General features: G+C 26.1%; 2 protein-coding genes and 1 long non-coding RNA gene across 3 annotated transcripts; 1 reads left to right on the plus strand and 2 right to left on the minus strand.

The window, feature by feature from the left end:
* Window positions 1–3,826: 3,826 nt before the first annotated feature.
* On the minus strand, window positions 3,827–20,447 carry LOC126908799 (uncharacterized). The gene is made up of 9 exons (XM_050691096.1): window positions 20,313–20,447; window positions 19,080–19,121; window positions 15,538–15,717; window positions 14,801–14,830; window positions 8,572–8,748; window positions 8,424–8,444; window positions 7,400–7,423; window positions 4,508–4,526; window positions 3,827–3,962 (listed from the first exon to the last, which is right to left on the minus strand). Coding segments are annotated over exons 1-9 (543 nt in total). The 5' UTR covers window positions 20,362–20,447; the 3' UTR covers window positions 3,827–3,961.
* LOC126908801 (uncharacterized) lies at window positions 15,343–17,629 on the plus strand. Its single transcript, XR_007704840.1, has 3 exons — window positions 15,343–15,437; window positions 15,788–15,870; window positions 17,504–17,629. It is a non-coding gene; the product is annotated as an uncharacterized LOC126908801 (long non-coding RNA).
* Window positions 20,448–21,508: 1,061 nt separating the features above from the next.
* LOC126908800 (uncharacterized) lies at window positions 21,509–23,875 on the minus strand. Its single transcript, XM_050691097.1, has 4 exons — window positions 23,852–23,875; window positions 23,722–23,739; window positions 23,199–23,282; window positions 21,509–21,866 (listed from the first exon to the last, which is right to left on the minus strand). Exons 3-4 carry the CDS (start codon window positions 23,236–23,238, stop codon window positions 21,583–21,585), a joined length of 324 nt encoding a protein of 107 aa, XP_050547054.1. The 5' UTR covers window positions 23,239–23,282; window positions 23,722–23,739; window positions 23,852–23,875; the 3' UTR covers window positions 21,509–21,582.
* Between the last annotated feature and the right edge of the window lie 555 nt (window positions 23,876–24,430).

Raw genomic sequence — 24,430 nt, forward strand, 5'->3', positions numbered from 1 at the left:
ACTAGACTGGTTACCTTTTGTAAAAAAAATCAACACATCAATCTAATATAAAACTTCAAGATACCCCTAACATTTTTTCGAATGAGTAAAAAAATGGACTAAAAATATAGACATTTTTATTTTTTATATAAGAGTGTATGTAGTATACACTCACTTAAATTAAAAATGAAAATTAATTAGAACAAAAGATACTTAAAATACTTTTATTTTACAGAACGTTTTGGCACTTTATACGATTCAATAAAATAATTAAGTATGATTATTATACATTGGTTGTTTGTATTAAGACTTTTAAAATGATTTTATCACAATGCGAACTGATCAGTGCTAAAATTTGTGTTATATAAAATTCATTTTAACTAACCCATTTAAAACATAATAATATCAGGATAAAATAGCACTTTTTTTTTATTTTTATACAAAAAATATGTAAAATCAATTTGGAATTTGACATTTACTTTCCTTTTGTACATATATTGTAAGTAAAATACATTTATCCAAAAGGGTTAGATTTTTTTTGAACATATTCGTTTTAACTTTAAAAAAAAAGAAAAATAATATATTCACACTAATTTTAATTATTAAAGAACTTAAACAACGTTACATCATCAATTTTTATATTGCATAATTATTAAAATTAAAAATACATTAATATTAATTTAATTAATATAAAAAGCCAAATAAATGAATAAATAATCAATGAACATAATTTGCAAGATGTGAGTAAACGACTTAGTTACAATGAAGTAAATTTGTAAATTAAACGTAAAGAGATTTATTCAGATAATTTAAAAATTTTAAAAGACGAACCGTCTTTTTAGATAATGTTATTACGTGTAACTAAACATATTTTAACATACGATCCAGAAACGGATAGGCAATCCATGCATTGGAAAACGCCAACTTTCTCAAGAATAAAGAAAGAATGAGTAAGTTAAAATTCAAAGTAAGGCTCATGGTTTTGTTTGACATTAAGGGAATAATTTTGGTTGAATGGATTTCTAGTGGACAGAAAGTAAACCAATATTTTTATAAAGAGGTATTAATTAAATTGACAGAACGTTGTTAAAAAAAAGAGACCATACTGAGGAAGAACGACTGGTTTCTTCACCAAGACAATGCTACAACTTAAATGCATTTTCAATTCAATGATTTATGACTGAAAAAATATTTTTATACTTCAACACTTCCTATTCACCAGACTTGGCTCCTTGTAACTTATTAGTTCCGAAAATTAAAAGTTAATTAAAATGAACCAATTTTCAAATGATTGATGATGTAAAAATGAATATGACAAAATTTTTAAAAGGGCTTCCTCAAAGCGATTGGCAGCACTGTTTTTGTGGATGACAGCGACGTATGAAACAGTGTGTAGTTGCTGAGGGTAACTACTTTGAAATTGATAATCATTAAAATGTAAAATTTAAAAAATAAACCACTTTTATTTAAAAAGTCTGGTTACTTTTGTGTAGCGCTTTAATAAATTTATTAACGAAACTGGTATGGTGGGCTATATTTTATACTTGTGACCAGTTTCAAATGTATTGTATTATTTTTTATAGCATTTTTACCATTATATTGGTAAAATTACGATGAATTTTATATATTTATTTTGTTCATTGTAAATGTTGATGAATTTTCTAGATGGCCATAAAGGTAATAAAAATGTCTTCAATTTTATAGTACTTCTTTATTAAACATTATAAATATATTTAGAGTCTTTTACTTGATATGGTATTTGTAAATTTTTAGTCGCTGGTAGTTAGCTTCTGAGGAATTTCATAAATTTACAAAAAATAATTATGTTTACCATATTTTGATGCCTATCTATCATCCTCAGAAAATTGGGACTATAGAATACGGTTAGCATTTTTAAAGATAAAATTAAAAATACGGTAGCACAGTGTAATCGTGGCATAGTTGGGACTAGTATAGATGATATCTAACAGTGATTAAAATCAATATCATAATAAACGCTTCGATGCAAATCTGTAGATAGTGTTTAATTTTAAGAAATTGGTGGATAATTCAAAAACAAAATTCTAACTCAAAAAAAATTAAATAAAAAATCATTGCCACAGGCCATGATTTTTACTGAATCGGAAAACGTTCGTTGCATTAGTTTTTGATAAAATTAGCAATTTAAGCTGATTTAAATGTTAAGATTAACTTTTTCGACTTTAAAGAAAAAAAAATTGAAAAAAATAAACTTTATATTCTATTTCAATTAGTTTTATATAATATTCATGAATATCAATGTACCCCATTATGAGGAATATTAAAATAAATGAAAATAGAATACCAAGAATTTTAACACAAAAATAGCATATTTTTACCATATTTACCATGAATTAAACCATGTTCACTATATCTCGAAATTTTATTTTTCATAGTATAGTATATTATATAAGCTTTAATTTAAGATAAAATAAAAATGTCAATATTTCCGGAAAATTTTCAAAAATTGAGTTGAAAAAGTTTAACTTGTATGTAAAAACTGTTATTTTGATTCCTCCTGTGGTCAGGTCAAAAGTCAGATTGGCAAAAAAAGTATATTAAATGAAAGAAGTAAACATAAAGTATTTGTGAAAAATATATCTGTTGATCCATACGTTTTTCAAAAAGTTATTGTAATTTAAAGTTAGAAAAATAAAATCTGAAATCATAAATTGCAACACCAAAATTGCATGTTTTTTTAACTACGACAACCATTTGTAAATAGAAGAAAAGGTGTCGGGAAAAATGTTATTTTACTTATAGTGCATAAAATTATCTTTATTTTAACATATGTTAAAAGCTCGCAGTATATCAGAAAAATTTTCAAAACTTAAGTTGAAAAAGTAAAATTTTTGTGAAGAAGTTGCTATTTTAAATCCCCCCCTGTTCCCCGTTAAAGGGTCAGATTTTCAAAAAATGTATACCAAATGAAAGAAAAACATCTAAGGTACAATATCAAAAAAAAATTATTTAAATTGTTAATTTTTCAAAAAGTTATGGCAAATTTTAGAAAAAAAAGTTTAAAAAATGTCGAAATTTACCGATTTTAAAAATTGTAATTTTTTTTGAGATTTCTCCCATTTACGGGAACGAAGGATATTTTTTTTTAATTTTTAAGGGTCTTTTTAATGGTCTTCAACTAGATACGATTTGTGATCTTTTAATTTATCATTATAAATTGTTCTTAGTGAGAGCTGAGAAAAAGTGGCAACAGACACACAAATAAAAAACACATGATGGTAAAATTAATACCTTCTCAGCTTCGCAATGATGCTAAAAATTTTTAAATAGTAATAAAAATATTATTCTAGATTTTTGTATTATATTTTTACTAAATTATAGAAACAATATCCATGCACTACTGGGATAGTCTAGCAAAATTATAAATTATTAGAAAATTAATTGGTTAATTTGATTTAATTTTGAAACAGTTCAAAAATAAGACAAAAAAGTAATGAAAATAAAAATGAAAAAGACATATTTGAACGTAGTCAGGAAACTCAAAAAGATATATAAAGAGACGTAAAGACAAACAAATTTTCAAATAAGTGATATAGTATTAGTAAGGAAGATTAGAAGAGGACAATTATAGATTATAAAAAAAATTATAGATCAATTAAATTAAATTAATGAGTATAAAAAAAAATATTACTAAATATTTAATGTTATATTTAATTTAATTTATTATTTTATACTATAAGATAAAGTGTATAATACCTTATGCAAATAAATTATATAATTACTTAAGAACATATTATTATAATATTACAATATTTAAGAATATATTTAAATAAAAATAATTGTAAATTTTTAACATTTTAGAGTTTTTAAAAGTGACAGAATTAATATTAAATCTACTAATTTATATAAATTAATTATTAAATATAATATGTTGAATAGTGAAATTGAAATTAATACTAATTACATACTTACGAAAACTATAAAAGTTGCATTCAATGATAACTCTATAGAGAAAAATAAAAAAAGTGTAAAAGGATTAACACAAATATACATAGTCATACAAATATAGATAAATAATTTAATATATATAATGTAGAATTCCAAATTGATTAATAGCAAAAATAATACTATCTATATTAAATCTATAATTATAATATATATAACTAAAATGAATCTTATAAATAAAAAATTTGAAAATACTTAATATTCAAAACTATTTAACACCTTAATAAAAAATTAACGTTCCCCAAGATTGTTAATTTACTCTGTGCGTATTATCAATTCAGATACAAACAATAATGGGTTAATATCCTTGTTTAACTAATTCAGAGACTCAAAAAATAAAAATTATCTAAATAATTAATAATGGAATTTTCTTATTACTTTATAACATTGTTAATTATGCTTTTATGTAGATATAATAATTATTTTTACTATTATTAGTATTTTGCATTAATACTAAAATAAATTTTTTACTATTTTTTCTTAATTGTTAATCATCATAAATATCTAAATATATTTAAGCGTTAGCATAACTATGTATACATACTATAACAACGTAATTAAACCTTTCAAAANAAAGTACTAAATATTTGTAACTGTGCTGAATATACTTTTTTAGGACCTTAGGATTAAATACCACTAAAATTATTTCATTAAAAAAAATACGGGTATTTAATTAATTATTTTTTTTAATTATAAATTAAAATTAAAAATACAAAAAAAAAATATACAAATAATTAATTCTGAAAGAATCAAAATGATGTCTGACTTCGACTTTCAAGTTGATTGACAAGAAATGTTAAATAATATCTTGTTTTAAAAAAATTAATTAAAATTAATTAAAAAATTAAATATAAATTTGATATCCCAGTATGCTATAACGGTCTAAAAATATTGTTTACCGAGAAATCCATTATGAAGAGGAAATCAACTAAGTACCACACTAGTATGACACTTCAACCATAGCTAAAGAAGTTAACGATGCCGAGGACGGCGTTGGCTATCAAATAGATAAGATAACAAAGACAAAACCCTACAAACAAGGAAGGCAATTGAATTATTTTCCTTATTAGATCTATCAAAAACCGATAAAAAAAACCTGGGTAGGCTGCGTCATAAAGAAAATATTTTAAAGTACGAAAACAGAAAAAACAAGAAACAAACATTTGTTTTTTCTTAAATTATCGGCAAAATCAGAAAAAACTAAAAATAAGCGTTTTTTGAAAAAATCATAAAAACAGTTTAAAAAAAGCATTTTCTAGCAAGTGCTATAAGTCCCGAGCCCTGGTCATAAATATTTATATGCTTCATGGTACATCAGTGAATAATCTGTTAACTATATAAATATAGTTAAGTTTGTTTGTAATTAATATTTCTATACGATATTAATTTAAATATTTTATAAGTTCAAAATACATATATTGAATAAATAATCTATTATAGTACAAAAAATGTTATAAATATATAATCAAAAACTTATACGCAGTAAAGAACAAAAATTATCATTTATTTTAAATTAAGATAGAATATATGTTTATATATGAAAAGATAATAATTTAATAATGTGTATTTTTTAAATAAGTTAATAAGTTAGTAAACTTAACTCAGTTATATTAAATTAGGTTAATAATAATAATTAAAAATATATAAATTGCACGATATTTGTTAAACTATTTAATTTTAAACATATAAATTTAAAATAAAAATCACATACAATCATCTAAACAAGTCTTCCATCAACACTACATTTAATATAAAAACCTATCAAGGGTAAAATTAATTCGATCAATTCCTAGAGTATACACATCATAGCTCGAATATGTCGTATACTATTCTGTCTACAAAAAACCCATTCTGATCATGATAATCAAAAATTCAGTAATTTCAAACTACCTAAAAACAAAGGGAAGATCAGCTCTCGTTGTTTTGAGCTAAACCCACTCATGAGTATCGAGTGAAAAGAGAGGTTCAAGCCAAAGTAGTATAAAAAAAAAAAATTAAACAAAACTATACAAGAGCTCTTGGTAAATATCAAATCTCATCAACTTGCTAGAAGAACACAATATAGGATTTGGTTTTTTAACAGTCTTAATTTTCATAACACTTTTTAATATTCAATCACACTTTGGAAAGACCACAGGAAAAACGATAAAGATTTCAATTAAAAAATAATTGTACTCTGTTTGCATATATAAAATTTTAATTTCTTAATTGTTTTAAATTAATGGAAGCAATATTATAAATAATAAGAATAAATACTATAACACTAGAGTTGGAGGGATGTTATTGAATCCGATATGAGGACGGTTGTCGAATGCGTAGATGATGTAGGAGATCGTGTCAGACAGAAGTTTAGGAAAAGGGTGGCCGATTCCAAGTAGTTCTAAGATAAAGCCTCGCCTTTATCCCAACTACTTGGAATATATATTGGAGACTAAAAAGAATATAAGAATAAATACTACATAACATAACACTATTATAACTAATAAGCACCCTATACTAATAGTACCTATATTTGTCACTACACTGTCGTTGACAGTTAACTCATTAACAGTTTTAATTCATAACCTAAAATACGTTTTTATCAAAATATCTAATACAACGCTTTTAATAAACGTGATAATTCATTTTAAATATCTTTAATGATTTTAATATTAGTTTAATAACTACCAACACGAAAGAGCTAACTTTCATCTTCTTTAAGGTTTGCTACTGATCAAAATATTTCAGACAAGAGAAATTTTAATACACTAACTACAATTATGAAGTGATTATTAGAAAACAAACTTGTATTTATAATGTTATTAACACTACTACTATTAATCATATTTTTAGTTATTGCAGCACTGTGTAGACTACTCGAATAAAACTCAATAAACAGTACCAGGAGAATCAAGAGGAGTGCAATGACAGTGAGCAATTTGATATCGAAGGCAAATTTCAAAAGTTGGAGCATAAACAGTATCAGCAATTCAGAAGGCGTATACGATTTTTATGATCACCTTCGTAATTGGCCACAGTATAGTCCAGTTGTCTTTTGTCGACGGTCAATGTCGCAATGCTATGCGACTAACAGTTGAAGACAATGGCACAGCACAATGTTTGCCTATCATTTGAATAGCTTATGTGTTCCTCTGGATGTCACGTGAATTATTTTTATATAATATTAGCCGTTAGCTCATAAGCGCTCTACTCCATAATTTTCACGTTGGTCATCAATTGGTATGTGGAAGTCTATGTTTTTGTTTATCATTTAAGTAATTATTTAAAATCATTTGAATAATAAAATCTACACTAATGAAATGTTTCATGGAACTCTTAATTTATTACTCAGTATACCTTGTATTTAGATAACATAATACAATTTAATGAACACAATACGTATTTATTATTAGACTTGTGAAGATAACTTAAATATTATTTATTTTGAATAACGTACCTTTCAAATGTCTCACATCGAATTCTATAGACACAAAGTTAGAACAGTTTTTGTTACTTTTGAATTATAAAATAAAGTTGTAATTTTTAAATTATACGTTTAATTTTCTATTAAAAAAATGTTCAATAAATTATTGTTAATAAAATAAAATAAGATTAAACTTCCATGCGTTAAAAATTGTTTTATACGGAAATTAGAAAAAAAAATATTTTAACACATAACAGGATTATTGATTTATCGTTGACTACTAGATTTCTTCAAAAATACTAATACTTTTGAGTATTTTTATTTTTAGTTAATTTAAGTGCTATTTATTTTTTGAATTTTAAATGGTTAAAGACTTTTTATGTTCATTCCTTGCTCCTTAAAAGGGTACCGACTTAATTTTATTAAACGGTAGCATATATTTTAAATAGACATATAATAGAAAATGATACAACTAGTGAAATCACTGAACGATAACAACTTAAATCAGGAATTTGAATATTTTTATACCTAGTTAGAGAAATGCAGGTTTTAAGTAGAAATATGCATAATGAAAAAATAAAAAATCCTCATCTCACCTCCAGTCTACATTTTAAAATGTTAATAACTTCCGAATACTGGTTAAAAAGTTATTAAATAAAAAATAAATAACAATAAACAAAATACAATTTTTTTTTTCAAAATTATTGCTTTAGGAAAAATGTAGTGATTAAAGATAATCAATCACCTTGTACGATTTATGTATTCAAGTATTATAATGTTAATTAACTATTATTTAGGGTCTACTCGTTTGGAATATTTAATACACTAGTGGAATGAGTTATTAAAAAAATTATTGTTTCCCTGATGAGTGGATTATTTGCACAAAATTACCAAAATTCTAAAATCTAGTAACGTTAAGAGTATCTAATTTATGATTAAATTGGAGAGTATGAAATTAATTTTTAATTATTATGCAATTCTTATTTGTCATAAGTTAAGATACTAATAAATTTTGAAATTTCATAGCACAATTACAAGTTATAACCATAAAACTTACGATTAAACACCTTAATATTTTCTGAAAAAAAAATTTATTAACATATATTATTGATATTTAATTATTAATTANTATTTATTACCATATATTATTAAACCATATATTATTGATATTTAATTATTAATTAACATTTTTTATGATTACATACTTTCAAAGTGGTTTGTTTTCTTTCCGCAAAATTTACAATGAAGAGGATTAGCTTTATTGTTTTGTGCTTGAGTTATTAAGTTATTTGCACAATATAAACATAACTTGTGCCCACAAAATGGACTTAGTAATGATACACCTCTGTTTAATAAACAAATTTTGCATTCACCATCATCAACTGTGAAATTATATGATTAATCGTTAATTTTAGATATAAAAGAAAAAAAAATGAATAAAGCTCAAATTAAATTTCAATTAAATAGAAGGCTGATCAAGCAAGCATGTTAGCTAAGTTAAAAAAACATCAGTCAACCATTATTATGCTTAATGTCTTAAATGAAGGATATTTTATTTTTGGTATTATTACCATCATTTAATATAAAAACAAAATTTGCTTGAGATAATTTAATGATCTAAATTTTTGTAAGATGTAAAAGACAATATTTAAACTTCAATACCACCTTTATAAACAAAACAATAATGTGATTATATATATAATGATGATTACAACAAAATTAAAAAATGCAATTTACAGCTGGGAAGAGTGTAGTGAATTGGAGTAATATTTTAGATTAGTAATGACTGATATCTGATAGTGATTAAAATCACTATTACAAAAATGAAGTGTGATTAAAATATATTTAAGAAAAATTTATCATATATACCAAAAGTTACTTAATTTTTACTAAAGAGGTTGATTACTCATAGAGAGTAAGTTGTCAAATATTGAAGACTTAAAAAAAATAAGGACAATTAATGTTTTTTTAAATCTTATATTACATAAAAATTTTATTTTCAGTTAATTTTGAATGATGCAAATGTTTTGTTATTGTGCTAAAAAACTAAAAACTAAAAAATCGACCATTTATGCCGAAAACAATATGTAGTTTTTGTTTCAATAACTTTTAGTAATTAAGTTTTATGAATATAATATAATATAATAAAATATATGAATTATAATATGTTCAGTTTTTAAAAAGTTATTTGAATATAAAATGAAAACCAAAAATGAGTTTTTTTATTACAATTATAATTTTTTGTGACATTTTCCTTTTTTTTTTTTACTCTATTACAAGGATTGAAAGAAAATTTTAGCTGAGAATGTATTAATTATACTACAATGTGTTTTTTTTTTTGTGTCTGTTCCACTTTTTCTCAGCTCTCACTGAACCGATTTCTTTTAACAATACGTCAAAAGATCACAAATCGTATCTAGTCAAAGATATTACCCTCAAAAATTAAAAAAATTCCCTCGTTTCCCGTAAATGGGGTAAATCTCCTAAAAATTACTAATTTAAAAATCGCTAATTTTCGACATTTTTAAAAGTTTTTTAAATAAAAACCAAAAATCGAATGCTACCTGATATATGCCCAAATAATATCCTTAATTCCTTAAATGAGTTATACCTGAAGGATAGACTGACAATCGTGTACATTATTTACTACTGAGAGATTATACACCGTTTTCAGTAAGTAAGGAAACAGGTAAAAGCTATAAACAATAAGAACAATAGAAATCTGTTTTCTTTCTTACTGAACACTCTATTAATAAAATTACACTATTATTTTATGTCAACGACAAAGTAAAGTCATATTTAAGATTAGTTATTTCTATTAAAATTGCCATATTAACTCATTTTAAGACGTCCAAGGGCACGGATTTATCTTAACGGATCATTCTAAATTTTGCATAGCTCATTTTTATGTGTATTAAAAAAGCATAAGGAGGTAGCGTTAAACAAAAATCGAATAATCATTTGTCCTTCGGAAAGCTTGATTTTATACCGATTTGTCTATTCTTGAACGAAAGGAGCTCGATAGATCCCGTGTATTAAAGGAGTATACAAAAAAAAACATTTAATTCTGGATTATAATTTCAACGACCTCGCGGGGTGTTTATCGTGAAACGAAGTTTATAAACTGTTATTTAATTGTATTTACTTTTGAGTGAATTTGCTTGGATACCAAATAAGCGCACTTAAAGTAAATAATTTTGAACGAATCACGGTGATTTTTGTGTTTTGAAGAGCAATTGAAATTTTTAAAATCCTCGTAAAAAACGTACCACTTGTCTGTATACAGACCTTACCGTCGTATATTGAATCATTTTCGGCAGACGAAAATCACGACATGTTTACCAACACCGTATTGGCCACCGATCGGTCAGAAACGACCAATGCTAAAGTTGCCTACGGTGCCAAATTACTAACCACGAATTCAAATGGATCTTACGCGGACATGACTGCTACCAAACCGGAATATATCGCCAACACTGAAACGATTATGAAATCAAAGCCATCGGCTACCGAACTGATAAAAAACAAACGAAACAGTACTACCGATTGTGACTTANACAAACGAAACAGTACTACCGATCGTGACTTAACGCTTACAAAAGTCAAACGGCTTTCGCAGGACACTCCATATTCTTGCATGTCCAAAAAACCAAAGCTTACTACGACTACCGAAAACTATGCGACAAAAAAAATTATGCAAACGACTGACGACGAAATCGATAAGCCCCACGGATTAGTCCTGAAAGTCTGGAGGCTCGACGAGATACCATCGATTTCCCTCGTCAAGAAAACACCACCTCGAGTTGACAATCCGAGTACAATGATTGAAACAATCGACATAGACTCGGCCGACAGCGAAAACGGTAGTTCCTCCTCAGACGGTAAACGACTAGTCCATTAATTAGACTTAAATAAACGGCATTATTAAATAACATTTGAAAATAGATAAATAATATTTTTTTAATTATAAAACCGAATAACTAAGCGATCGGATTAAAAAATAAATAATTTTGCTTGCAGACGTGCCGCGAGATTTGAACGAGAAGAAGAAGAAACCGCCCTCATACGATTCGTTTCTCACTCGCACGACGTGGTACAGCGGCGACACGATCGACGCGTATTTAAGTCTAATTGCTTCGCGTTCGCCAGGCAAAGTGCACTACCTGATCTCCGATTTTATGGAGGCGCTTTCCCGACGGGGATACGCCGGCGTGAAAAAGTGGATCAAAGTCGATGTACACTCGTTAAGACTCCTGTTGGTGCCGATGCACGTAAATGGCAACCATTGGACCATGACTGTGGTCGATGTACCCGAAAAGACCATAACGTTTTTTGACAGCCACAACTCCTACAATGGCCCCTACCCATCGTTATTGAGACAATTTCTTATCGACTGGGAGATCGAAAACTACGGATATTCTTCCCGATGGATTTTACGGTACGGAAAAGCGGTGCAACAACGCAACGGTTATGATTGCGGACCGTTATCTTTGGAGCTGGCCGAGAGGATGTCCAGAGACGACGACACACCGATCAACCCCTTCACAATGCCTTTTATCCGGTTGAGGCATAAGTATGAACTAGAAGCCGGCACGTTGTTCCAATTTTGACGTATATTTTTGATCATCAAGATTCAATTTTACCGATCACGACCTTATTTGACCTCCGTTAAACGACCTACTCGTCAATATTCATAAAAACATGTAATATTCACTTTATAACTCCAATTCTCTGCCCAAGTCGCTTTACTTACAATTAGAACTATCGTGTTTAATTGAAGTACGCGCTGGGGAGGGCTTTTTTCCATTGAAAACGCGTTTTTTACGATATTCAATGTGCAACGTTGAGTTTCTAATATCGTTTTAACATCGATTCGATGTTTTTCGATTTCGTGAGAAATATTATACATTTTGTACTTTTTTTATTCAATTTTCGTACCATAATTAATTTTATGATAGTAATTCTTTTGTATTTGCAAACAATTTTATTTATTATTTTTGTTATTTTATATATATATATATATATATTGGGGTTGACATTTTTTTTTAAGTTTTCTAGTGTAGAATTTTTTCTTTTTAATTTGAACTCTTATCGATTGTATATTTAAGATGTGATCTATTATTATCAATTTTTGTATATAATTTTTTGGATGTTACACCAAACTGTGTAACTTCAATATTCCATTGGTATAATAAATGTGCCTTTTATATAAAATAATATTAATTGCAATTCAATACTCAAGTAAAGCCGCCAAATGAGATTATTGTTTTCTAAATATTGATAATATATTCGAAAAAATGAATAAACTTCTAAAAAGTATTGTTGCTGCCAAGCGAGTAGTGTAAAAATTTGCAGTTTTAAATAATTATATTGTTATTTTTCTTGTTAAGCGCACTGGCAAGTAGAATTTTCAGCTACAATATAAAATTTTCAACACTCTTAAATTTCTTTATGAAACAACGATATCTTAATTGTTTAAAAGTAAGGGATGTTATTAATGAAATATATATTAGTTTGTTGATAACATTTCGGAATAAATTTAATAGAAATACGACGCAGTCGAATTACTTTTTCAAACATGCGCATGGACTTTAATAAAATGTTAGCTCACTTTTGATCAGATAATAAAATATTTTAACAGCTATTACATTTGACCAGATCTGTAGACGATTTTGTACTTTATTTCACATATAAAAATTATATTATTTTAAATAATAAATTATATTTATGATTTCACATAGCATGAATGACGTTTTTCCTCTTACAGAGTACATTACTCAAAAAAACATTCATGTAATGAATCTAGTAATTATTTCAGTTGGAAATTTCTCTGTGTAATTATTACATTTAAATGTCATTTATTTTTAAATCATTCATCAATAAAGTGAAATTTTTTATACTACAAAAATGATTTTTTAGAGAAAAACCATGTGTTCCTGTTGTTAGGTGTACAGAGAAATACAAAGTTAAACCTTTTAAAGAGAGTTTAAAGAGTGACATAGAAAATAATATACTATTTCAAGAGTAATACACACATTAATAGTATATTTACAATACCGTATCCTAAACTATAAGTTCAGTGCGAAAACAAATTGAATAAAAAAAGTCACAAGTATATAACTATGATAACTCTATAGTTACAAAATAATGGATTACAAAGTACAATAAAATTAATAATATATTATCATGTAAAGAATAAAGCCAACCTTCAATATAAAAATGAAAAGTAAAATGTTAATATGTTAATATGATTATTTAAATATGAAATATTTAGCTTCGATGCGAAGCTGAGAAGGTATTAATTATACTATGATGTGGTTTTTTAAAATTTTTTTTTTTTTGTGTCTGGTATCAATCTCAGCTCTCATTTTTATGAACAATACGTCAAAAGATCATAAATTGTATCTAGTTGAAGATATTACCCTCAAAAATTGAAAAAATTACCTTCTTCCTCGTAAATGGAGAAATCCACCAAGAAGTTACAATTTTATAATTCGGTATATTTCGACATTTTTTCATTTTTTTTTTCTTAATACTACCATAACTTTTTTAAAAATGACCGAATCAATATAATTTTTTTTTATAGATACCATAAGTATTTACCTATCATTTGCTATATTTTTGTGAACATTTGACCCTTTACCAGCCCTCAGGAAGGGTATTAAAATGGCAAATTTTTTACAAAAAATTAACTTTTTCAACTTAACTTTTGAAAATGTTCTTGAAAAGCTGACACTTTTATGTATACCTTAAATTAAAGCTTATGTAATATACTTAAACTTGAAAAAAAAAAATTAGCCTCTGGATTTGTCTTTATGGTGAAAATGACTACCGTATTTAAAAATATGCTATTTTTTTGTTAAAATTCTAGGATCTGTATTTTATTTTATTTTAAAATACTTGACAAGGGGAGTACACTGATTTTCATAAATATTTAATAAATTAAATTGATATAGCATAGAAAGTTAAACTTATTTAATTTTTTACTTTTTTTAAGTAGAGAAAAATAACTTTGAATTTCGAACTAGCTTAAATTTTTTTCAGTCGTTGGAAGGTTACCGAGTCGATAACACTTGTGTCTTATACGCTTGGGGTACAAGGTTCCAACCTGTGTATGACAAGGAATTTTTTGCAATTTTTTCTGAATTCTTTTTAAGTTAGAATAAATTTTCAGCTCATTTAGATTCAATAACTTCAATGAAGGTCAGGAATGCCATCACTGTAGTCACCCCTCGCGAGAAGAAAATTTCTTAACTATTAAGGGAATAAAAGTTATTATTGATTTTGAAATAATCTACCAATTTCTTAAAATTAAACACTATCTACAGATTTGCATCGAAGCGTTTCTTATGAAAGTGATTGTAATCACTGTCAAATATAATCTAATATCCACGTCTATACTGTACCGCGACCCCACTGTGCTATTTTACTTACTATAGGGTAATAAATCCTTGAACTCATTTCCTATAAAATATAAATTAAAATATATTATATAATTTTTTATTCGAAGACGTCATTTCAGATCATTTTGAACTGACACAACTATTGACTGGTCAATCATTTAACAAAGCCGTTCGCTCCAGTCGTTATTAATAATCTATGGCTATAGATAATTACTATCTATGATGATTTAAGTAGTTAATTTAACTGCGTTTGTTATAAATTCAAACGAACATTATATACATTAAAAACAAAATTTGATTCAATCAAGTTTAAACTGATAACAAAAAAAAGTTAACTAGGCTATTTAAAATTATTGTCATCCATGTGATTCTAAAATTATGTTTATAAGATTATCTTGTACACTCTTTAAAAATTATTGAGAAAAAAAACCTTTTTTAATTAAATACATTTTTATTTATATGACTAAATTCTAAATTTTATTAATCTGATATGGCCTGGTTATTTATGAATATGTATTAAGCTGTTTCAATATCTACTATAAAATTAGACTTCAGTAAAGTTGATCCTCTCTCTTTAAATGACATACTTTTTCGTCATACAAAAATTCATGTTCATAAAGCTACCAGTAGCACAATCATTTAACATTTGTACCACTTTTAAGTTCTAGGTGATTAAGTATTTTCAAATATTAACGTTATGTAAAAATATAATATATGCTATAACGTAATATTTATTGCAAATAAATGATAATGCTTAATTTTACAAACCTTCTCTTGTAAATTCTATCATTTGAGCTCGGCAATATGGACATACAGGAATTTCACCATAAGTTTTTTGAGATTTTTTTCGAATATTTAGAGCACAATTGTCACATAATTTGTGACCACAATTTGTAATAATTATAGTATTATTATTTACCATGCAAATAGTACATTTATCATTATCGTCTAAAAAAATATGATTTTCATTACAGAGAATATTAATAAAAAATGATATCTATGTTTATTTGTAACTTAGAACCAATGCATAAAACAAGAACTTTTGTGCCATCGAGAGATATCAAACATGTCACGAACTTTAAGGTCAACTTTAATTTCAAGGTAAAATATTTTCTTGGTTACACTCTTAGCTGTATGTTACCTAATATATATATATTTTTTTGATATTAGCATTATAGACCATTTAGGCCCTTTGCTACAAATACTAAATTTTTCCACTCCTCTCTATTATACGCATGATTTAAGTCTGACACGGTATTTTTAAAAAGATTATTAATAATAATAAACAAACGTAACACCGTGATGGAGTCAACTTAATTTTATTTTAAATTATAATAATATTATAAAAACTGGTGTACAGTGAGGTGCGAAATACAAAAACAATAATGCGCTGATGAAAAATCACACGGCACCTACGGCGGATGTAAGTCACAGATGAACTGGTTTACATAGTCGCCGACGTGTCTCGTGATGCTGAACCCCCTGACCTGTCCTATCTACCAACCGCCGGATAAGACAAACTTGTGTTATCGTCAACACTAATGAGTGCGACGGTGGACAGCTGATAATCACGACCGGATAACGTGCTAATTCACGGTAAATGAATAGTGCGCTTTACGGGCCGTGTCAAGTCCCTATGCCAATCTGGTTTCAACTTTTGCAGGTCTTTTTTGACTACATCTAGCCACCGTTGCTTTGGTCTACCATGAGGTCTTTTCCTGTTCAAATTTTTCACAAATACCTTCTTGACAATACTGTTGTTGGCTCTCCAGACATGTTCTACCCATTCTAGTCTTGCACCTTTAACAAATTGTACTATACTTCCTTTTCCATATAATTGTTGTTCATTTTGATCTTTTCTCTTACACTTGAATACCAGGGTTATAAACGGTACCTAATCTATTTTAATTTCCTGCTCTTGTTGCCCAGGTACAACATAACCTCAGTTTTCCAGCTTTTAGATGGAGTTTAATTTCATTATGCATACGTTTTCTAGTATTTGTGTTGACGGCTGATGTGAGCGTAGATGTTGTGGGTAATTGTGTTAAGTGGAAGTTTAGAATAAGGGTGGCCGACCCCAAGTAGTTGAGATTAAGGCGAGGAAAAAAAACAACAACAAATAGCGGATGTTCTCCATTCGAAAAAGATTTCTTCTTTATGAATATTCTATATATAAGATTAAATATCTCCTCAGTTAGCCTAAGAGCAAATTCAGTCTTCCCCTACTGCCTTATTATTTTTAAGTGATTTAATGATCAATTCTGATCTACTTGGTTACATTTCTTCGTTCTCTAAAACTCTAAAAAACTCCATGAGGTTGTGTCTATATCTTTCCAATTTTTCAATATTTTCTTTTCCATTTTCCTTTTTTTTTGTCTTATCACTTTATGTGCTTCTTTTCTCCTTTTTTATATATCTCCATATTTAACTGAGTTGGGAATTGGATCACTTGCAATCTAGCATTATTGAGTAGTTCAATGACTTCTGCACAATTTTGTTTGAACCAGTGCTTTGCTTTTGATCTATTATATATTGTTTAATTACACTATCCGCTACCCCTAGAACTAAATTTTTAATTATTTTTCACGCAGTTTGTATTTCTGGTTCCTCTTCTGATCTAGCCACATGTAGGTTTATATATCGTCTCTCGGCCCACTTTAGAGTTAAAGTATTTTAATATAATTTTATACAGTGTCTTGATAGGTCACTATACACTCTTTCTAATTTGTCATAGAATATATCCTTCAAGTCTTTTTCATCCGTTTCTTTAAGTGAGTATACAAATATCAATATAATTTCATATTGTTTACCGGGCATATGAATATGACAGATTTGATCATTTAATGGAGTAAATTTCTTTATCGAAGGTAAGAATTGATCATTTACTAAGAAACCTCTCGATCTTATGCTTGCCATTAGATNTCGAAGGTAAGAGTTGATCATTTACTAAGAAACCTCTCGTGCTTCTCAATTGTCATGCTTGCCATTAGATGCTCCACTGTAAAATGTCATTACATTAGCTCTGACGTTTCCTTCCCTCCGCCACCTGACCTCCAGCAGTATCGCTATTTGAACGTTCTTGTATTTCTTCACCACGTCATTTATGGACTTAACATCAGATTAATTTATATACTGAGTACACGGTTTATAAATTGATCTGATGTTCCGAGTGCTAATCCTGTTAGTTTGGTTCTTGCCGTTTTCGAGTTGTATCCAAAATCTAAGTCCAAGACAAGAACTATATTGGTTTCTTAACATTGGATATTATCACAAGGACGGGTTGTTAGCCCTCTGCTCAACCCCCAACCTGGAGGGTCAATACACACCAAAGTAATTAAAGTCAGTGTGGGGCTCGGGGCCCCTGGTTCGCCATACCCGTAACACTGTGAAGTGTTTCCTCATAGGAAGTATGTTACATAATGTAATAACGAAATTAAAAAAATGAGACTGATTGAATCACACGATATACCAACATATAAAACTTAAATATTATAGAAGATTTTTGTATAGGCTAGCACACTCAATAATTATTGCTGAACCTACTCAGCAATGTTTTATCATTCAACTTAATAAAACAGCCATATACAACCAAAATAATAAATAAATAAATCCTCACGTTAGTATTGGTGAAGCTTCATATGGATTTTTTTATACTAAAAAAAGGTTTAATGCAGAGAGTAACAGCTCTTTTAATGAAATTCATTTTACACTGATGTTACTATACATGAGGGTTAGAAATCGTTTTCATAACTTCTAAAAAACGACCTAATCCTAAAACGTAAAAAAAATGTTTAAAATTTAACGAAATAAAACAATATCAAAACAGTGAATAAAATTAAATGACATATAACAAAATTAAACCTTAATCATAACTAAAAACGAAATAAAACAAAACTAAACAGAAAACATATTTGTGATTCGTTATAACTTATAAGGTACAAATTCACTTTATTTCAATACAAAAACTATACAGGTATTTTTCACATGCGAGCAATGACGAGTTATTCCTAATGAAATAAAAAAAAGATGAACAACGTTCCATTTACATACATATATATACATACAATTATTCGAAAATTAAATCATACTTTTAAATCATGAAAACACTTAAAAACTGTGATAGAACCAAATATTAAATATCGGTAATCCAACTGCAATCAAAATTAAATAGTTTTTTATATTTTTAGTTAAATGGCTCCATAATAGTTTTCTTAAAAAGATTATTCAACTATTTGTATTTTTATTTTAATACTCGGCTAAAAACTAAAATATAAAAATGAAATATATCAGTGTTAAAATAAAAATCTGACCTTTATCATTTGGTTCCGAATCTACAATCTGGGCACTAAATCCTAAACATTCAATAAATATGTTAGGTTTTTGAACGTGTGAAAATATATAAAGCGAAATTATTTACATAGTTAAGGTAACAACTTAATTCAACATAATGATATGCAATAAATTATTGAATATAAACTCTAAAAATATAGCTCATAATATGACCTGTGTTTATATTATACCGTACTATGATATTTAACACAAAATTTTTATAAGTTGGCTATTGATTTATTTNAACACACAATTTGTATAAGTTGGCTATTGATTTATTTAATATTTTAAGTCTACAATTAATTTTTTTTTATGTCTAAATTATATTCTATTCATATTTCATAATTTAGGAGTCGAGTATTGCGCACAACACATAAGTAATTTGCAGTTACTAACTGTTTTTTTTAAATATACAAAAATAACAATAATATAAGTGGTAATATTAAATATTAATGTATAAAAATTAAAAAAAATTGCTATATGTTTTTTTAAATCTTATTATATAATAGAATAAAGAAAAAAAAAGATTTTCTGGGAAAATTACTTAACATGCTATGATTTACAATTGTTTATTTAACAAAAGTACTCGGTCAAGCATTTTGAGGGAAATTATTTACAATACTTTAACCGTTCACCATGAGCGTTTTGAATGTTGACTGTATTTAAAAAAAAACGCTTACTGACGCCGTTGTTTGCGACTTATGTACTACATTTTTTACCAGACCCATCCGAAGAAATTCCATCTGTTCACTGGGATTTAAAATAAATATTTGTGTTAATTTAAGTTATTTTCAAAAACTTTGTCACAAACATTACTTTATTTTTTTAAATTCGAGAAAATAATCTTACACCTAATATTAACTTTGAGTCGTTCTTTCCTATTTAAGTATAAAATTGAAACTAATTATATCAAAATTGAACAATTTTTATTTGTTAGGATATTCTTTTTATCATTGGGATTAAAAGGAATTTTTTCAAATTTCGGCACTGATAGCAACTTAATACGATTTGTGATGTTTTTATGTATCGGTGAGATAAATTGTCTAGGTGAAGCCATGTTGAGAGTCACAAGAATAAAAAACAGGGAACATAGCTAAGCATCGAAGCTAAAATATTAATTATTCTGAAAAAAAAATTTGAGTTTTTATATACTCTGCATTAAATAAAGCATACGTACTTTTTTTTTATATAATTCAGTAAAATTATATTATTACCTTTAATTAAAATCAAATAAATAATTGAATGTAATTTTAACTGAATCATTTTGTTAAAATTGTTTACTGAATAAAATAAGTGTATCCCCCAAAAATTGTTTTAGATAATGAAAAAAAGACACTATGGAGCATATAAATTTTTTTCTCGATTATTTAAAAACAGAATAATAGGAATTAACATCATTTTTATTATATTAATATCTTCAGACTGTTTTTAATTATTTACAAAGCTGGTGTATTTTGTGCAACATTTAGTTGATTTTAAACTACATTGTAAATCAAATACAGCTGTATCATATTTTATATTTTTAAAAATTATATTTCATATGGTTTACCGATTGAAGTATGTAATAATTAAGCTATTTTATTTTTTTGATAAGTGAATAAGTTATAAGCAATTGAGTAGTCAAAGATGCATAATAGAGTTTGTCAAATCTTAACGCTTTGTCGTCGAGTTCTAATTTATAAAATGATTGAGTAAAATGACACTAATTTTTCTTAATACTTGAGCTTGAAATCTTTGTTTTACTTTCCTTTTTTTTATGTTGAAATAAAATTTCGACAATTCGTTTATAATGTGTCATTGATTAACACACCAAAATTAAAAAAAAAAAAAAAGCTAATCTTTTATTTATTTTTATATTTTTATAAAATATTAAAATATTAAAGACATCTTTATTTTGACATACTTCATTTGTGATATATCTTCTTACTTTTTTAAAGTCTGTAGAATTAATGACGACATCTTATTTAGTCTTGTAAACACTATCTTGAAACATTGCCGAAAATGAAATACATGTACATAAATATGTGATAGTATTTCAAAATTTCAAATAATGAATTTAATTATGTAAGCTCAAAGTTTAAAGATTTAAAATTATTCAATAAATATTTCCATAATGTTATAAATATCCTTTATTTATTGTCGTAATATAAAAGAAACATTAAAAATAGTAAAGATTTTTTAAATATTACCATACCATTTTCCTATATATATATAGATTACTATACTATAAATTTGGGATCGGTTGACCAAATAAACTGTTTATTTTTTAAATTATATATCGTTCTTTCATCACAATTATTGGATTAAATGTACTAATAAAAAAAACGTAAGATCAAACGCTTTGATAATTAATAATCAAATGATCTATCAATTTTATTTGTAAGAAATTTATACAACAATTTTTTTTGGATATATTCAATTTATTTATTTATTTACGGTGGAATTCTAACAGTTGCATAAAAATAACAAAAGTGTAATGTAATTCTATTCCCACTGTACTAATATGCCTGTTTCTATTTTTTCTTCCGTCCATGAAAGAAGTTGGTTTTCTCCATCCTCAGAATCTTTATAAAACAAGGGAAAATCACTTTTTATATAGTTCGCTCTTGAAGAATCACTGTCATTATAAGAACTAAGAACGCAATAACCTTTTCGACATATCGGATCAAAAATGAAGCCATTAACTCTGGAATCAGTATTACTGATTAAAGCAATAAAAATACATTTTCTATCATCATTTCCATCTGACTTACAAAGATCTTTCTCACCTAAAATATCAAAACAGATATAAATAAAATAATACCACTCAATATGATTTTTTTATTAAAGTATAAAGGGTATATTTTTATAGTCAATCGAACAAAATTTAAAATGCCTGATCTAATGTCGAAATCTGAGAACCAAAAGGTAAAGAAATTATTTTTTCCAAAAATATTTTCATTTTTATTCTTAATAATTATTCAATTTTATATTACTTTTTTATTGAAAATGATAGAATTTAAATTATTTATTAATTTATAAACAAAAACAATAATAATATAAATTTTATAACTTTTTTGTAGATATGAAAATAAACATGCATAAATACATATTATTAAAATAAAAGTATTATAAAATAATTAATTTAATTAGCAAAAGACTAAGTATTTCAAAAAAATAAAGGTGATTCATTAAAAATGATACTTTTTAAATTTTTTGTTGAAAAATTATTAAACATCTTTTTTTCAATAATCTTTTTCATAAAAATAAATCTACCTATATATTTCTATTTCACGTCAATAGAATAAAGTTTTTTTAAACATTCTCTAAAGAAAAAATTGGTATAAATATTCATACAACTATTCTAAGTTTTGTAATTTTTACACAAAAGTCATACATTTTTCTCTGTTTTAGATGCCAATTTATTATCAGATTATATCAGAAGATAAGTCTAGAAGTTAATATTTTTTTTCAAAGTAAATTATGTTGTATAAGATTTAATTTAAGTTATATTTAAAAAATGCATAGTTTTTGTAATATTTCGAAAAATTAAAAAAAGAAAAGTCAATTTCTTATGCAAAAGTTGCTACTTCAAAATATATTTAATATATTCTGTGTCGGGCATGGGGTGAGATCTTCAAAAAACATATACCTATTAGTAGTTCCAAAAAGTTATTTCCAAAAAGTAAAAAATATATTGAACTTTCCAAGTTTTAAAAATTGTACTTTTTTAAAATTTCCCTTGATTACTAGGCCGAGAAATTTTTTTTGAAATATTGAGGGAAATGTCTTCAAATGAATAAAACTTGTAGAGTGTTATTAATCAAAATCTTTCTGCTATACCTTTAAATTATTATAAATCTAAAAGTAGTATTATAAAACTGGTTATTGACTAGTCAACATTTTATTTAATCTATTCTCCATATAATAGTATACAAATATTTTTAGGTTTCCATTTAACTTCCAAAATTCACCCCTATAAAAAGTACTCTTAGAAATATTTTTGTTTAAAATAAACTTATCAATTATAATTAATTTTATTAAGATTTATTAAGAACGATTTTTAAGAAATTACTGAAGTGATTTCTTAATTTGATATTTATACAAATCGTTAAACTCACGTAAAACTTTATCATAGTAATGAATAAATATTTTTCTCATAATATTTCTTCTTTCTTGTACAATATTATTATATGTTGCTGTATCTAAAAATATTCTCAATATATTTATCATTTTTTGTTTACTGACTAATATGAACATATGAAGTTAGAATTCAATATTTTTACTAAATAAAACGTTTAATCTTAATACATTTAAACGTTAGACGTTCCCTATAATGAATTGACAAAATGTCGAGAAGAATATAAAGCTTAATTATTGTCAATCTAACATTTTTCATTATATATGTGTTGTGCTAAGATATTCCTTTTTGGTTGTTCAATTGATTTAATTTTTTTAAAGTGGATTTACTTTGTTTTTCGCAGTACCTTTTTTTATTTAACCAATAATATTTATTGATTAAGTTATCTATAATATTATCCTTAATATTATAAATACATAAAAATTTTATTTGTTATTTATATTTTAACAACATAAACCAATATTTTTTAAGTAATAAAAAACTTTAGTATATAAAATGTTTACCTTTAAATTTATATTCATCTAAATTAAATAATTATTTTATTGTATAAATTATAGTTAATATAGATACTTCAACAATAATACATAAAATTAAAAACTATTTCATTTTATATTTTTATTTTTATTTATTCACCTTGCTTTGTATTTAAAGTACTATGAAGTACGAGGTGTGACAATAAAATAACGAGACTTTCTAAATATAACCTAAACTATTAACGTTATCTTTAAAACGATTATTGAAATATGATTAGGAAACGCTTATCTAAAAGTACTATAAACACTGATGAAACCGGTTAATTTTCTTATACGTTAGTAACCTTGTTATTAGTGCGAATTCGACTATACTGCCGAAAAATGTTAGATATAAAAATTGAGCAACGTGTTAAAATTAAATTTCTTGTTAAATTAAAAAAAACTTTCCCGGAATCATTTCGTATGTTATGTGAAGTTTATAGTGAAGAATGTGTTATCTAGAGCTCGCGTTTTTAAATGGCTCAAACGGTTCTGCAATGGAAGAGAGGACGTGGAAAACGATGATCGTTCTGGACGTTCTACCACATGTTCAACAAACGAAAACGTTGAAAAAATCGACAAAATTATTCGGCAAGATCGTCGATTAAGTGTTAGAGCTGTAGCAGAGATGGTAAATATTGATAGAGAAAGTACTCGTAAAATTTTAGTTGAAAATTTAAATAAAAAAAATGTGTGTTAA

The sequence above is a fragment of the Daktulosphaira vitifoliae genome, unplaced genomic scaffold, assembly GCF_025091365.1.
Source record: "Daktulosphaira vitifoliae isolate Bord-2020 unplaced genomic scaffold, ASM2509136v1 Scaffold_10, whole genome shotgun sequence".
Taxonomy (NCBI): Eukaryota; Metazoa; Arthropoda; class Insecta; order Hemiptera; family Phylloxeridae; genus Daktulosphaira; species Daktulosphaira vitifoliae.